Source organism: Fistularia commersonii, chromosome 7 (genome assembly GCF_037954325.1).
Source record: "Fistularia commersonii isolate RoL2024-O1a breed Wild chromosome 7, RoL_Fcom_v1.0, whole genome shotgun sequence".
Taxonomy (NCBI): Eukaryota; Metazoa; Chordata; class Actinopteri; order Syngnathiformes; family Fistulariidae; genus Fistularia; species Fistularia commersonii.
Genome location: NC_141290.1, coordinates 10113509 through 10130637, shown reverse-complemented (window position 1 = coordinate 10130637; position 17129 = coordinate 10113509). Strand labels below are relative to the sequence as shown.

The following is a 17129-nucleotide window of genomic DNA, read 5'->3' as shown; positions in this document are numbered from 1 at the left end:
CGAACATGTCACCTTCATAAAGTAGTTGTCGTTTTTTTTTTTGTTTGTTTTTGTTTGTTGTTATTATGAAGGCGCCAATATGTGGCGTGGATTAGTATAAGACTGAGAGTGAGGCTCTTTTCCCCCCTTTTTTTTAAAAAAAAAGCAACAACAACTCCTATTTATACTTTAAGTAATCTTACAGATACGTACTTGTTTTTAAATTATTTGTTTTGGTCATCTTTGAAATCACCTGAACATATAGTTAGAGTTCACATCAGCAGCTTGTATATTGAGAGTACCTCAAAGTAGTTTTTTTGCGCATTGAAAATACTCTGTATGTAGCTTGGTTGCTTGAAAACCCGTGGACTGGTATGTTGATGTATCCTTGATCATTTTTAAGTGTAACTCCTGGCCACGATTACTCTTGTCCTTATCTTGTTTTAAAATTCTGCTGTTACCGATGGCATTCTTATATGTTATTGAAAAAGAAGGACAGCTGAAAATTTCTCTAGTATCAGTTCATCAGTAATGAAGTAGCAGGCAGGTTTTTGTCGTAATTTTCAAGTAACGTTGACTTTGATTTCCTGGTGTTTATGAGGTAAACATGTTAATAATACCTCTATACTTTTTTTTACTTTCAGACGCTATTTTATTTTGTTCTGTTCTATTTTATTCAATTTAATTTCAGCTTTGGTTTGTCACTATCTTGTAATTTCCCAATACTGGGATCAAAAAGTACTCTCATCTCATCTAATCTCATTTGACCCGCATAATTTTGTTTATTTCCCCCAGGTTATTCCATATAGTCTAATATAAAAATTCTTAGAGGCAAACGAGACGAAATGAAGTGAGCGTTAAGATAAATATAAAACATAAAAAATAAAAAATGGAAACATTACAAACCTCGGCTTTTACACTGAAGTTCCAGCCCACGCGTTTCCGGTTTTGTCTTCACCGTCGCTCGACGCATCTGGATCACGTGATCACCCTGCGTGTCAGCAGGCGGAGGTACAGGTTGGTTTTTTTTGTTTTTTGTTTTTTAAAGGTTTGTGAGAAATGTTTAATGCTAGACGAAAACGAAAGCGAAAGAAAATAAATAAATAAATAAATAAATAAATAGATAAATAAATAGATAAATAAAAGAAAAAAAAGAAAACAGAAAAAAACTGCAAGGGGAATATAACATGTATTTAACTTGGTGGTTCACAAGGAATCTCAGACATCAAACTGTATATTTTTTGTTTTTATTCCATAAGTTTTAAGGATTTTTTATATCATTCAAAATCGCTATAACGAATGTAAAATTGGGGGAACACTTTTGCATTCTGTTTTTGTGAATGAAGAACTTGGCCAGGCCTAAAATAACGGCGGAGGTATAGGTTCGAAGCGGTTCGAACAAGTCAAAAGTTACGTGGGAATATTCGCTGACTTGAGCACAAGAGTCCCATCTTTGTCAAGGCTCGGTGACATATTGAAAAAAAAAATACTAATTGTCTCAGTCATGTAAAATGCAAATATGCACATTTGTCAATGGGGTATATAGTTTCATACAGTCATACCAAAACATCCACCGTCTCATTCACTCTTCCTTTAAAGATATGCAATCATTTACTCACTCATTCACCCGTTATATAAAAAAACATGAAATCTCTCATTGCCATCAAGAAGGAGGTTTCGGACAATCAAGGCGAAATAGATTGAAAAACAGTTTTTACCCTAGAGCTGTCATTGCGCTAAATTCATCACAAACCGGAACATTTGAACCTCACATACAGCACAGTGCAATAAATCCTTTTGTTTCCCTTTACTTTTTTCTTTCTACATATGTATCTATTTATTCTTCTAGTTGTTATTTCTGTATATATATTTTTTTAAATATTTTTGGTCTTTTTCTGTCTTATATCGCTAAGCCTAAGATGCTGCTATTGTTTTGTTGTTGTGCTGTGTCCTGCTTTTTAATATTGTTTTTGATTCCACTGTACCTGAGAGCTGCTATCTCTAAATTTCGTTGCACGCTGTGTACACTTAAATCCCTCAATCGAATCCTCATTCACATGTGTGGGCACTTTTACTAACCTACTGCATGTTTTTGGACTGTGGGCGGAAACGGGAGATCCTGGAGTAACTATGGATCTTCGTGCTGCGGGGAAGACGGAAGAAAAACATAACCTGATCGAAGTTATAGCCCACAACATATTTGTTGCCATGTCTGACATCTAAGAGTCTTCCTGAAGATGTGCGTTGATGTCTTTGAATCTTTACAATACGTCATTGTTAGTGGAATGTAGTCCACGGCTACATCCTGTAGTCGACACCTTCTGCGGTTGTAATCTCGTGCATCTATTTGCAGTGTGTCCCACCACGATTCTTGGAATTGTCAAAAGACATTTAAAGAGGCCAGCTACTGGGAAATGACTATTATTGGGGCCTTTCAGGAAAAGGGAGTCATACTTATTTCCCCTTCTTGTGTGGTTTGGCATCGTTGGTTCGCCCTGATACACTCTTCAGCTCACACTGACCGATGTTGATGCTTATTGCATCAGGTAGAATCCACTACGTTCATGTTACAAGGCACTTTTGCGCTGCCGTTGGGGTTTCAAACAAAATGCAATTTTGTTTTTTTTATTCCTGTTCCACTGTATTTCTGCAATATTTCTGAACTCAGTGCTTCACTTGATGGTCAAAGTAGAGCACCCTTCCCCCCCGCCTGCTTCAAGAACACAACCATAATCCCCCTCCCCAAGAAGAGCCCACGCACCTGCCTGGATGATTACGGGCCAGCAGCACTTACTCCGATCATTATGAAGTGTTTTGGGAGAGTGGTGCTGACTCACATTCAGAGAAACATTCTGGAAACCCTGGAACCCATGCAATTTGCATACGGGCCCAACAGGTTCACCTCAGGCGGCAACCCTCCATTTCTTCCTCTCCCAACCAGAAAACAAAGACTCTAACATTGGGATGTTCTTTGTAGACTACAGCTTTGACTTCAATGTGGTCATCCCACAGTGTCCACCCTCAGCCTGCGCCCCACCCTCTGGGACACAAGGAAGGATAGAAGACCTCGTCAGTCCCTCAACATCACACAGACGGCATGTCGCCTACGATCCTCAGCAGCTTCTATGGCTGTATTGTTGAGAGCATTTAAATCAGCCGCATCACCACATGGTGCAGCAGTACCACTGCTGTGAAGCATCCGCAGTGAAGTTGTAAAGCCTGCAGAGAAGATCAGCAGGGCCCCATTGCTTTCTCTGCAGAGCATCTACCATCGCAGAGTCCACAGAAGAGCTCTTCCATTGGCCAGGACCGTGGTCACTCCCTACGGGAGTGTGAAATGTAGAACAACACCACTCGAGAACTCATTTTTCGCAACTGCCATCAGACTTCTGAACAACTGATGGGACTCACCAACTGTGTACTGTCGCAGGACAATTCTGCACTTTATTTCCAGCACACTGTCAATCTGCACTTTCTCAACATGCAAATTTCGTGAATGCGACTTTTTACATTTACATTTGGACTCTTTCTTTCAACTTACACTTCCAGCAATTACCGTTTACATTTCCATGTACTGTTTGCATCTCCCAATGCTGTTTGCATTTCCTGGCACTGTTTACATCTATGTTAGACTGGTGCAGGACACGTATGCTACCTGTGAGACAGTGGTGTGTGGTGTAACAGAGAAGTTCAAGGTGGAGGTGGGATTCCATCAGGAATCAGCTCTGAGCCCCTTTTTGTTTGCAGTGGTGATGGTCAGCCTGACAGATGAGGTTAGACAGGAATCTCCATGGACCATGATTTTTGCAGATGATGTGATCTATGGTGAGAGCAGGGAACAGGTGGAGGAAAATTTTGAGAGGTGGAGGTATGCTCTGGAAAAGAGAGGAATGAAGGTCTATGCAGCAAGACAAAATATATGTGCGTGAATGAGAGGAACCCGGGTGGAACGGTGAGGCTACAGGGAGTGGAAATCAAGAAGTTGGAGAATTTCAAGTACTTTGGGTCAACAGTCCAGAGCAATGGAGATCGTGGAAAAGAGGTCAAGAAACAGGTACAAGCAGGTTGGAATGGGTGGAGAAAAGTGTCAGGGTACTATGTGATATAAGACTATCAGCAAGAATGAAAGGAAAGGTGCACAAGACAGTGGTGAGACCAGCGATGCTGTATGGTCTAGAAACTGTGACAATGACGAAAAGACAGGGGGCAGAGATGAAAATGTTGAAGTTCTCTTTGGGGGTGATGAGGATGGATAGGATCAGAAATGAGTCCATAAGAGGGACAGCACATCGTAGATGTTTTGGAGAGAAGGTCAGAGAAGCGTGGCTGAGATGATTGGGTCATGTATGGAGGAGGGATAGTGAATATACTGGTAGACGGACGCTGGAATTGGAGCTGCCAGGCAGAAGGTCTAGAGGAAGACTAAAGAGAAGATTTATGGGCATCGTGGTAGAGGATATGAAGTTACCTGGTGTGAAAGAGGAGGATACAGAGAATAGGGTTAGATGGAGAAGGTTGATTCGCTGTGGAGACCCCTGGGAAGGAAGAAGTTTACATTCATCTGCAACAGTATGCTCACTATTTATTTATTACAGCCTATCTGGCTTTATTGCGGACGGCAAAATAAGAATTATATCTTACAAGGAAACACATTTCCAGACAATAGTCACTTTGAATAATGATCATATCCATTTTTTTAATTGTTTAATGTGAACAACCATGAGCAGTTCCTCAAACAGAAATCTACGAAGGCGATGAGGAGTCCTCAATGAGAACCACAGATGTCGATGCTAATCTTGAAATGGAAGCAAAACCGTTTACTTTGGAAATAATTATTCAGAGATAATCAATTTAAACAATTTCCTAAACATGGGATCATTAAAGTGCATTGCATCTCATCATTAAAAAAATGTGAGAAATTACCCTTGATTGATAAAAAAAAGTACAACTCCCATTTTTTTCCGAGTTTAAGACTCACACAATATAAACACAAACTATAATCGTACAATTCTTTCAAATAAACCTATGATCTGAAACAACAATTTTCTCAACAAATTGTCGAATATTGCCACCCTGTGACGTACTTATGTACATACTTATGTATGTACTTACTGATGTACTTCCACGTTTCTCCTCTAGGTAGCAATAAACATATCACATGGGGCTCCTTTTCTTCCCACACAACATGTTGCATAACAGCCGACGAGCAAATAACCTGAACATTTATAAACACATGATGATGGAAGCATATTCTTGTATCAGTCCAACATTATTTTCTTTATTTTTGTAGTATATTTAATATGTTGACAAAATAACAAGAAAGGTGGCCTTCCTCTGTTTTTATCCTGATTTATCAAATTACCTGAAGTCATAAACAAGATACTTTGTTCTGCAATATTGTGATACATCAGGCCTATATGGTGCTTTACAGAAGTTTTTTTTTTTTTTTGGATTAGTGCAAACTCAGTTGTTTTCTGTATTATTTATTCGCTGTTGGTTGGAGTTCATTACTCTGCAGGGAGTTTTGCACTCAGGGCCCCTCGCATGCAACCAGCTGTGGCAGTGACTCTGTGACATCACTGATACGTCTGGTATAAAAACCGTGTCGGGGAACTTTGGCGTATCACAAGCTGCCACTTGTTGGGTGTACTGTGACTTCTCCGGGTCATCATGCGTGAGATCGTACATCTGCAAATTGGACAATGTGGCAACCAGATCGGCTCAAAGGTAAGAGAGCAATATCTTTGTGGCGGAAAGGACGCCAGTATTCAAATGTATTTAGAACTGCACATCTTAAAAAGAAATCAGATAAGAAGACTCAGGTTAAAAGCCACTGGTGCAATGTGCCTTGCAGAAACACAATATATTTCTCATAATGACCACAAGCATACATCGACCCTTTGTGGCATTTTATCACATTCTATTGACTCCAGCAGTCTTTTCTTTTTTCACGGCCTTAATGTGTCACGAAATGACCAGATTAATCCCGAATTAATACAATTCTGAATTCGACTTGAGTTTTTTCTGGGCTGAACAGTAACAGTTTGAAATATATCTCATTTTTTACCAGAGCTGCTCAAAATTTGTGCAAACGCCCACTGCAACAGCGCAGACATAATTTTGACAAGACTGAATATTAGTTTCCCTTCTAAAGGGTCTTGTGTTAAAATACCACTTATCCAAGCAGCATTAATTTTCCAGCTGCGTATGCTTGCATTTTCATTAACATTTTCAGAACTTAAAGCGCTCGGGCGCGCAATAACCAACAGTCGTGAGTGACATGGGGTGTACCGTGTCAGCCGTTCAGGGGAAAGATAAGGGCCAGAGGTGGACTGGTAAGGGTGGGACATTTTTATCATGGCGAACACGAAACCAGCAAGAGGAACTACATGTACAAGATGATAGTGCCAAAGTAAAAGCAGCAAGTGCTTCAGTTTGACAGGCAGGTCCAACAAAGTCCCAAGAGAAGATTAACAAAACATTAAAAGGGATGTTCGTAAATATGATAAAAATTTGATATATATGTGTATAATTCTAGGTGTCATTTGCTGTCATTTTCAGGCTGTATTTTTCAGATTATTTTCCGTTAGCTTGCTAATGTCCAGAATTGTTTCAGCAAAAATTGAGTAGAGATCAGATCTAAGTTGATACAATAAATCAACTTACGTGACATATTAGAGTGACAGGGATTGTAGATATTCCTCGTGTAAATATAACTGTGGCCACTGGAAGGCTGAGGGAGCCCCCTTGACCGAAAAACAAACAAACAAAAACTGGCCCCTGCCTTGGTTTACCTCAAAAGGTCCCACAAAGAAGTATATCAATTCAGTTTTGTATAGCAGCTCTGAATGTGTAACTGAGTTTTTGAGTTCCTTCCTTCACTAAATATTTATTAATGTGGAAAAAGGGGGCGAGGGGGCTGTACCCCAGGATGGAAACAGTGCACTCATTATAACAGAAATGAGATAATCTCATCTTCCTATTTAATCACAGTAAAAGGGGCAGTACTTTTTTTGTCTTTACCAGTTAAACCCTAAAAAAGTGCTCACTGTTTGGTGTTTTTCCCACACCAACAATTCTTCTGTGTCTCCGCTGTCTCAGTTTTGGGAAGTGATCAGTGAGGAGCACGGCATCGGCACGAATGGCCTCTATGAGGGGGACCTCAACCTCCAGCTGGAGAGGGTCAACGTCTACTTCAACGAGGCATACGGTAAAAAAAGAGGATCTTCTCAGACCTTCCAATCCATGAGTCCCCTTGTCTGAAATCTGTTGAAAAAATAAACAGAAGGGCTACTTCAAATTTCAAAATCCCCACTGCTGTCCTTTCCTGCAAGAATGAACCTTTCTATCCGTTTCCAGGTGGTAAATATGTGCCGCGGGCACTGCTCATTGACCTGGAGCCTGGTACCATGGACAGCATCAGAGGGAAAAGCATCGGGGATCTTTTTAGGCCAGACAACTTCATCCATGGTGAGGATGGAAGTTTATGCCCTCGTGCACATGAGTGTCCTCTAAATACTGTCCAGGTTTCAGTTCTGAAGACAGAATTACAGCTTTAAACTTAGTGATGCTTCAGGTTAACGCTTTGGACTCAAAACCAGCAAAGTATAAAGATAATTTGTAACTGAAGTTTTGTATGAGAAGCTGACGTGGACGTCTGTAACATATACAAGTTTTCGTTTCCCGACATCCACGGGTGCAGCTTGAATCAGTCAAAGAAATACATGAGATTGTTTGAGTTTTTGTTTTTCGGAAGCTTTTGTGAACTCGTCCCTCACAAAGTGGTCCAAAAATTAATCACATACAGAGATCGCTACCAAGTATCAGTTTATCTACCTGGATTATATTTGTACTATATTAGGGGTGTCAAACTCTGGCCACATCAGCATGATGGTTGCCCTCAAAGGGCCACATGTAACAGTAACAGTATAACTATACCTAAATGTAACCTAATGTAAAAAAAATTGTAACTACTCCTTCATGTTAACTAACTCTGAATGTATTACTCATTTGAATCCAAAATGTTACATATGCATTCCCATCTTTCTTGAAACACCCTTCCATCTGCATTAATATTTCTCTTCCTGGACATTTAGGGATCATATTTTTCAAATCCACTTCTCGAAAATCGCATCCATGTGGATACACTGCAATGTAATGATATAATGCCGTCACACGGGTAACATGATTGGCATGAATTGTGGGAAATGTGGTTTGTAGTCAATGCGCACGTTTGACTTTTTTATTTGAAGACAATCAGACCTTTTAAGACATTCTCGGGAACCACATAAAATGACATGGTGTGGCCACATTTGGCCTGTGGGTCTTGAGTGTGACACGTGTACTACATGTTTTCCACACCCGGCACATGACTGAAAATGACTAGTTTTACTTTGGTGCGCAGGGAATTCAGGAGCCGGAAACAACTGGGCGAAGGGCCACTACACCGAGGGTGCGGAGCTGGTGGAACAGGTGATTGACAGAGTGAGGAGGGAGAGCGAAAGCTGCGACTGCCTGCAAGGCTTCCAGCTGGTTCACTCACTCGGGGGCGGCACCGGCTCGGGCATGGGGACCCTCATCATCAACAAGATCCGTGAGGAGTACCCTGACCGCATCATGACCACCTTCAGTGTCATGCCCTCACCGAAAGTCTCTGACACAGTGGTGGAGCCCTACAACGCCACCTTGTCGGTTCACCAGCTCTTGGAGAACACGGACGAGACCTTCTGCATCGACAACGAGGCCCTTTACGACATTTGTTTCCGTACGCTGAAACTGACCACGCCCACATACGGGGACCTCAACCATTTGGTGTCCATGACCATGAGCGGGGTCACGACCTCCCTGAGGTTCCCCGGGCAGCTCAACGCTGACTTGAGGAAGCTGGCTGTCAACATGGTGCCCTTCCCTCGCCTGCACTTCTTCATGCCAGGCTTTGCGCCGCTGACAGCCCGTGGCAGCCAAAAGTATCGAGCCCTGACTGTTCCGGAGCTCACTCAGCAGATGTTTGACGCTCGCAACATGATGACGGCGTGTGACCCCCGGCGAGGGCGCTACCTCACGGTTGCAGGGGTCTTTCGTGGACGGATGTCCACCAAAGAGGTGGACGAACAAATGCTGGCAATACAGCAGAAAAACAGCAGCTACTTTGTGGACTGGATCCCCCATAACGTCAAGGTGGCCGTGTGTGACATCCCGCCCCGCGGCCTGAGAATGGCTTCCACATTTATCGGCAACAACACCGCCATTCAAGAGATATTTCGTCGTGTGGGCGAGCAATTCACCCTGATGTTCAGACGGAAGGCTTTCCTTCATTGGTACACTGGGGAGGGCATGGATGAATTAGAGTTCACTGATGCCGAAAGCAACCTCAACGACCTTGTGTCAGAGTACCAGCAATACCAAGATGCCACAGCTGATCTGGATTCAGAGTTGGAGGAAGAAGAAGAGGAGGCAACAACGACAAACGTAGCAACAAAGGCTCAATACCGGGAAGAGGTTAAACAGGAAGTAGTTACAGAAGTAAGTCAAGAAAATGTAGACGAGTAGAAGACACAGGACCTATGGTCAGGGGTACACCCCAGTTGTAAAAATGTGTATTTTTGTTTTGAAAAGGAGATTTGATCTCTTGTGGTATAATTCATGTGGACAACCGCTTTGATGATAGATTTACACAAAAGTACTTTAGATTGATGCGTTTCCAACTGCTTTGTATGATTGAATCATTTGAGTTTTTAAGCTAGAAGCATGACATTTTTATTTTTCAATACTTGGTTGTACACTGAAATTTTGTGTTTTCACATTTATATAAAGATTTCTGTTGAGATACGCTTGTAGTGTTAAAGCTATGTGTTATTTTGATACTTGAGATTTCAATATTTCATGTCAATTTAAGTTATGATGAATGATTAAGTAAAAAACATTGAAAATATTGTGGATTTTTTTTTTTTTTTTTACATTTTTATTTTATTTTTTTGCCAATGGGTAGAGATAGCAAGCAACTGACTGAACTGTCTGACAGACAGTTAATGTGTCAGGCTGTCATGGAGTTTCCTCCCACTGCAAAAGAGTCTGGGATGCAAAGATTATACCAATTCTGCTTGAATGTCTGTGCGCTGTGATAAGCACCCGCAAGGTAGGAAATACTCCTACAGCGCTGCAATAAAAATGTCTACTGCCATGTGAGGGCAGTTAATGTTCCAACAAGCCGTACAAATTGGGCAATTTTATAAAAAGTGTCTTTAAAGAGAAATATGTTATTTTACATGAACATGCGAGGCGGCGTTCATTAAACTATTTAAAGTCTGCATCTTGGTTTGCATAATGGATGCATGTAGAATGTGACAAAAAAATGCTTTGATGAGGCCATCTTTAGTCCAGCATGGTAGTTTCTGGTTGAGGGTTAAACACACATACCATAGTAAAAAAGATTTATAACCATTATAAACATCAGCCTGCTCTTTTTTTTAAGGCCCCTTGCACCATAAAAACGTAATCTCTGTGGGGAACAAACTACTTTGGGGCCCTTTACTTAAGTAACCGTTAAATTTCCATCATCTAAAAGTACTGGCTTCAAAAAAATATTCTGAGCTGAAAATGTGTCTTGAGGAGAAATTTACAGTTAAGGATTGAGAAATGGTTAAAATGTCAAAGTTCAAGTAGCCCTATAATTGCCTCATATTATCAGTAGGTAGGACTATATATCTATGAATAACAGTTCTATATAGGCTCCATATAGGCACTTTTTATACAGAATACAGCACATTAAAATAATGAAAACTAGATATTTAAACATAAAACATGTTTCGGGGTTAACCTTGAGGCTGAAGTTTTTCCCCCTGAAATACAGCAGAGTGAATACCGAAAACAATCTTGACCACTTTTCACTTAAGTTCGGTAGAGTTTGAATGACTTCTAAAACTTTGGTTGGATTTCAGCCCGCATGTAAACACACCATGGAACATAGTGTGTCCACATCTGAGGCCAAAGCTGACATGATGATTGGCCATTTGACCTCTGAGGGTTAACCCTGTGCGTCAGAGGCCTCATTCTTCCATGCACACAAACACACACACACACACAATAAAACCAGGGCCGCATTGTGCAACTGAAGGTTAAAAAGGTTGCTATTTCCACGGTGAATTAAACTTGAAATATCCTGCTGCTCGGTGACAGAATCCATCACCCGCCAATGTTACATAGTCAAGATTCCACTAAGTGAACACGCCTGTGCAAAAGGCACACTAGCGGAAGTGCGTCACACTCGTCACATGACCACTCCCTCAGGAGGGCGGGGACTTGCCAAGGGCCTAAGAAGCCGGCTCGCCGTGTCTGTCACTGCTCTCCGAACAGAACAGCAGATACGGTCACCTCCCGTCGACAGCATGAAAATTTGGACATCTGAGCACGTATTCAAGTAAGCAAGCTTTATATATATATATATATATATATATATATATATATATATATTACCTCCCCCATACACACACACAAATATGAAAGCTAAATTAGATGATTAATTAATTAATTGCATAAGTTGTAATTAATTTAATTGCATAAATTCCCCCATGGGGATCGATAAAGCTTTATCTTAAACTGGTGCAGTTTGACGCTTGTGTCCCTCTTCTTAAACCCAACGAGCTTTAGAACAACCGAAGCTTTTAAAAGGTCGTGGACCCGCCGATGACATTAGCCCTAGCATGCTAGCAGCGTGAATTAGATTTATTGGCGTAGTAAGAGAGGAGATGAAGTTAGTTGGTGTGAGACAGGAGGATACAGAGAATATGATTAGATGGAAAACGTCAATTCGCTGTGGTGGTTCCTGAAGGGAAAAGCCGAAAGGAAAAGTAGACGCTAGTGATATAAATTAAGCTAGTGGCGTGAATCAAGACAGCAGCGCCAATTGGGCTAGCAGTATAAATTAAGCTAGCAACGTGTCATGGACGGATGCCTGCCGTGGGAACCGACATTTTAATCAGTACTTGTATTATCGGCTGACCGTAAAGACCTCGAAATGTTTTCAGATATGGTTCTCATGTGAGAGACCGGTGAATTAGATCGAGGTCAGGGAGTTGCGTCATGCTACACGGCAGTCCCTTACGTGCCTCAACCTTTCACCTATATCTTCGCTGCGCCGGCGTTATGTCACGCTGGCTCCTTCACGTGTCTCCATGGCGACCGTTTAGCCGTCGTTGACCGGCTAACTCCACAGCATGATTTGCCGACGACATTGAAAATGAATTAAAAGTAAAATTCCCTCTGAGGAAGAGCACATCGATAACTTTCAGGCCAGGAAATTGTTGCTGATAGAGAACTATGAAAATGAATGTTTCATAACAGGATTTTTTACATTACATTACATTACATTGCATTTGGCAGACGCTTTTGTCCAAAGCGACTTACAATAGAGGATATAGGGACTGCAAATACACGATGCACAGGAAGGAAAGATTTGGTAATTGGTCCTCCATTTCTTTATCCTGTAACTGGATATACTTTCTGCATGAATACAAGCCATCTCACTAAAATGCAACCAATTTAATCAACCATACATATATCTTAAAGTAGTTAAATGAAAAAAAGAAGATTATTGCCCTCTGAAATCTCATGAAAGGATAAAAGATGTGTAAATTTAATTCCATCATGTTAAGCCCCAGCTGTTTATTAATTTATTTGAAATATGACCGGCTATTGCAATGAAGCATCATAATCATCAGTACACAAACACAAGTACTTAACAAGTTCAAAAATGGACTTACACCATTACATGGGAACAGGGTGAAAAACAAAGAATATGTGAGACTATCTCCGTGTTATGCCCTTGATAGAGGATAATCTTCAAAGTGTTACAATCCTTATTTATTTTCATTTCCCTCCAACAGCCACCCTTGGGAGACTGTGACCAAGGCCGCCATGCAGAAGTACCCGAACCCCATGAATCCCAGTGTATTCGGTGTGGATGTTTTGAACCGAGACATTGACAAACAGGGACGGCTTCACAGTAAAAGGCTGCTCAGCACGGAGTGGGGCCTCCCATCTATAGTGAAGGCTGTGAGTGTTTTCATCAGTTGTGTGGCAAATAAAGAGAAGCATGCAGATGACAAAACAAAGATGTTTTCGTATCACATCGGAAATTGTCTGAAAGGCCAACTGGGAACAAGAATCAAGTGACAGTCGAAGTCTGTTCGGTAGCTGGCAGAGGTCAGCGCTTTCCAGTCAGAGTGTGACTTTAAGTCGGCTGGCTATTTCTGTTTTGGGCAGCAGTATCAGACAGGGTTTCTGAGTTGGTCCAAGGCCATGTCACTGTCACGTGCAGTGACTCCTGTGGCACTGAACACTGTAGTGACATTGCTGTCATTGCTCGCATGTAACCCCTGACGGCATCAAGTGTAACTTTCCATACCGCAGTTAGGACTGCAGGTCACTCGAATTATGTCACTGGATTCTTTCTCCTGCTTCTTTGACCATCAAAATGATAAGCGCAGAGGCGACTAGGTTGAGACGATATCCTGCTTCTCAGTTCCACTTCTCAAGAACTGACCTTTGCTTAAGTGTCTCCAGTCGTGATGGTTGCAGATTTCCTCGTAGAACCTCCTTCATTCAAGCGCTTTGATTCAATCTACCTCTGTGATTGATAGCATTGCAACATCATTAACTCATTATCTGACTTTGGCGAAACAAACCATCCGGTATAAGAAACAAGACCTAAAATTCAGCTTTGCAGAGGTCTCACTAAAAACCCACCCACATGGTAAATTATAATGGATAATTTTAATGTCAACTTCCACTTTTTCTCCTTAAATTCATCAGTTTAAAAGCTCTAAAAATCCAGGTAGTTGCTTCTGAATATTTTTTTCTACATAGATTTGCGTCAGTTTAACAGTTGGAGCATTTTAAATTACATCATGTTCAAATACATTCCCAAACTTCTCATTGTCTTTGTCCCCAGATCATCGGCAACACACGGACGTGCACATATATCCAGGAGCATTCAGTTGTGGATCCCCAAAGGAAGAGTTTTGAACTTCAGTCCACGAATGTGAGTGTGTAGTTTATGAAGAATTTGTATTGGGTATTTGAGTTTCGCAATACTAATATATGAATCTACTTTTTTGGGGGCTGGAGGGTGCTTAGAAATTACTTTTTGCAAAGTAATTGTCAGTTCCAGGCCATCTTAGCCTGTCCAGATCCATGTTTCTTGATTCTGTGTGTCTACACACATCACAAATGTGTGGGTTAAAAATGTACTGAATGACTTGAATGAAGTGCTGCTTGCCACACGAGCCAAATGCTAATATTCGTGTGTTGAAACGCATCCGTTTACTCAGACTTGATAAATATTCTTTGTAAATATTCTTCCTTTTGTAGATAAATTTTAAAAACTTGGTGTCTGTGGATGAAAAGCTGACATACAAACCCCACCCTGAGGATCCAGACAAGTAAGATGTTGCACACATTCATCTGGACCATACATGTCTTAAGTTTGTTATGGCAGTTTTGTGACATTTTTAATATATTTTTTTTGAAATTTCCTCTTTAGAACCATACTGACCCAAGAGGCCATCATCTCTGTGAAAGGTGTCAGCCTCAGCAGCTACTTGGAGGGTGTTATGGCCAGTACCATCTCTACTAATGCAGGAAAGGTATAATTTTTTTTTCTTCTTTAATTTATGTTTGTGTCATTTTATTATTTTCCTCAAATATTTGTTGTTTCTTTACAATTTATAAAACACTGCTTTAGAAAGGGCAGTTCCTCTCAAACTAAAAAAAAAACATGAACTTCTTTTTGTTTGGAGAGGATCCTTATTGTTTCAGATGAGCTGCCAAATGTTCAAAGTATTAGCATTTCTTATGTGGGAAATAGTGGCCAATGCAAGGTAAATGATGATGTGAGCTAAAGCACTTTAAAACATTCCTTTATATTCTCTGTCACCATGGGTAGTGCTTTTTGTTTCCAATTTTTTTATCAACACAGAGGCTGTGTCACATTCTTTGGCAACATGGAGCTGCCAGAAAACCGTGCTGGCATTACAGAGAATAAAAGAGCTTGGAGGCCATAAAAGAGAACTGACGAGCTTGTAAGAGCTTAGAATTGTAAAAGGCTCAGACAATTTGGAACCGGTTTTCAACTGCATACACTTTGCAGCTCCCCTTCACTAATTTGAAACCACTGCTCAAATTTTAGTTATGCGGAAGCCTTCACTGTTAATCCTCATTCCTCATGTTTTTTTTCCTCTAAGGTCATCTTATGGCCTCATTCTTTGTGTTTGTTCTCGTTCAGGGCCGTGAAGCCATGGAGTGGGTCATCCGGCGGCTGAATGCAGAAATCGAGGAGCTGGCGGCCACAGCTCGTGGGACCATTCACACCAGCGGCTGCAGTCCCTGACAAATGTTACCTACCTCCTGTATTTTCCAGAGACACTTCATGGTATCACTCACCTCCCCTTGTGATTCTCTCATGCTGTTTTGGTGCTCAGGGTTTTTTTTTTTTTTTAAGAATTTTGTTTGTCATCACAGTTGGTCTACCTGTTACACATATTGTCCACATTGCAGCGTTGGGAGACTGTGGACGGGGATGCTGCTTGACAGGGTTGCCGGAATAAGAGACTTGAGGGCGGGCGACCCTGTTCAGGGACAAACCACTGTTTATCTGTCTGTCTAGAAATGTATAGCACCAGCAAACAAGAGGGGGTACCAGGTGAACTGAGAGAAATCACGCACAACAAAAAAAAGTGCCAAGGGAAACAAACACACACACACACAGTTTTTGTCCCATTATCAATCTTTTTCCTCGGGAAAGAATGCAGAGGGAGTTTTACTCTGGCACAAACTCTATACCCTCAAGAGCAGAGGCCGAGGAAAAGCTGTAAGCGGTGAGATTATGGTTTGTGTGTCTGTTCCGACACCTCTGATAATGGCGACTTTTAAATGAAATGTTCTGCTGTCGATAGCGCTGGAACTTCAACAATCAGACCTCAGTAATAACCCTAGACTGGGCATCTGTTTATATATATGTGTATATATATATATAAAAAAAAACCTTGGTAGATTTAATATATTTTATGTGTAATCACTAACATTTTTAACTATTGAAGGGATCAAGTTACTTTCATGTGTTTGTTGTGATGAAGCTAAAGACCTTCTCAAATGCAAATGCAGAGCTCCTCACCAGTTCAGTTTGCTGGGATCAGTTTTACATGTAAACACCACCGTACTGTTGCAATAGACTCCCGCCAGCATTGTGTGCCATGCTAAAGGCTGGGACCTTTGCATAGCACTTGGACTTTTATTTGCACTTGAAGAATATATTTTAAAATGCTGCTACACTTGCTGCGGGAGCTGGTTATTTGTGAAAATTTTAGAAATTCTTCTTTGTGCGTATACATACGGTATGCCTTTGAGAAGGTCTTAGGTGTGGTGAGGGTGAATGTGTTGCTCTTAGTGTATTTTTAGTTTTTCTGAATATTTATTTAGATCAGTAGGTTTTTTTGAAGGAGGTGGGAACTATGATTTTTGCATAGTTAGAAATTGTCAATTGTGCTTTTATCCATGTGCCTCTGAATAGGGAATGGTGCAGAATGTGATAACATAATAAAACATTTTACGATCTTTCATATAAATTCTTTGCCTGCAGTTTCTTCCATATGTTACAAAATGTACATACGATAGCTACTTAGTTGAAAATGACTGTTAAAAAAAGCTTAATCATTTAGTTGTTTCTATTCCAACACAGTGGCTTGCGGAGAATCACTGCCAAAATACTAGTGTTACTATTAAGTTTGCACTTTGGAACTACTGATAACCAATGTATTTACTATACTGACCTCACAGTAAATTAGCCAAAGTATGGCTTGCTTTGTGGAGGTCTGGGAATATTATGGAAAAATTACAAAAAATTGTCCACTGTGTCATTATCCACCAGCAAACATTATTCCTAAACCTCCCAAAATTCAGTGATCTGGTGGACTTTGAAACCATTCAACTAATGTATAAAGTAAAAAATATTTCCAGATCATGTCCAGAAGATGTTTCAAGAAACATGAACTGAGAGGGATTTGTATATTCACAAAAGCAATGGTGTGAACAAATGTAAAAAATGATGTATATCAATTATAATGAGTCAATAAATGGAATTGTATAGAAATGAAATC

General features: G+C 40.7%; 2 protein-coding genes across 3 annotated transcripts; both read left to right on the top strand.

Annotated features, from left to right (window-relative positions):
- The first annotated feature begins 5286 nt into the window (after positions 1-5286).
- On the top strand, positions 5287-10420 carry tubb1 (tubulin, beta 1 class VI). The gene is made up of 4 exons (XM_086149741.1): positions 5287-5706; positions 7081-7189; positions 7339-7449; positions 8384-10420. The coding sequence occupies exons 1-4, from the start codon at positions 5650-5652 to the stop codon at positions 9526-9528; spliced, it is 1422 nt and encodes a 473-aa protein (XP_086005867.1). The 5' UTR covers positions 5287-5649; the 3' UTR covers positions 9529-10420.
- An 815-nt stretch (positions 10421-11235) lies between these two features.
- prelid3b (PRELI domain containing 3) lies at positions 11236-16598 on the top strand. Of its 2 annotated transcripts, none has more exons than XM_086149739.1 (6): positions 11236-11395; positions 12861-13029; positions 13928-14017; positions 14347-14417; positions 14519-14621; positions 15260-16598. In XM_086149739.1, exons 1-6 carry the CDS (start codon positions 11250-11252, stop codon positions 15362-15364), a joined length of 684 nt encoding a protein of 227 aa, XP_086005865.1. In that variant the 5' UTR covers positions 11236-11249; the 3' UTR covers positions 15365-16598. The 2 variants fall into 2 exon arrangements, with proteins under 2 accessions (XP_086005865.1, XP_086005866.1); XM_086149740.1 differs by having other exon boundaries at positions 15219-15434.
- The last annotated feature ends 531 nt before the right edge of the window (positions 16599-17129 follow it).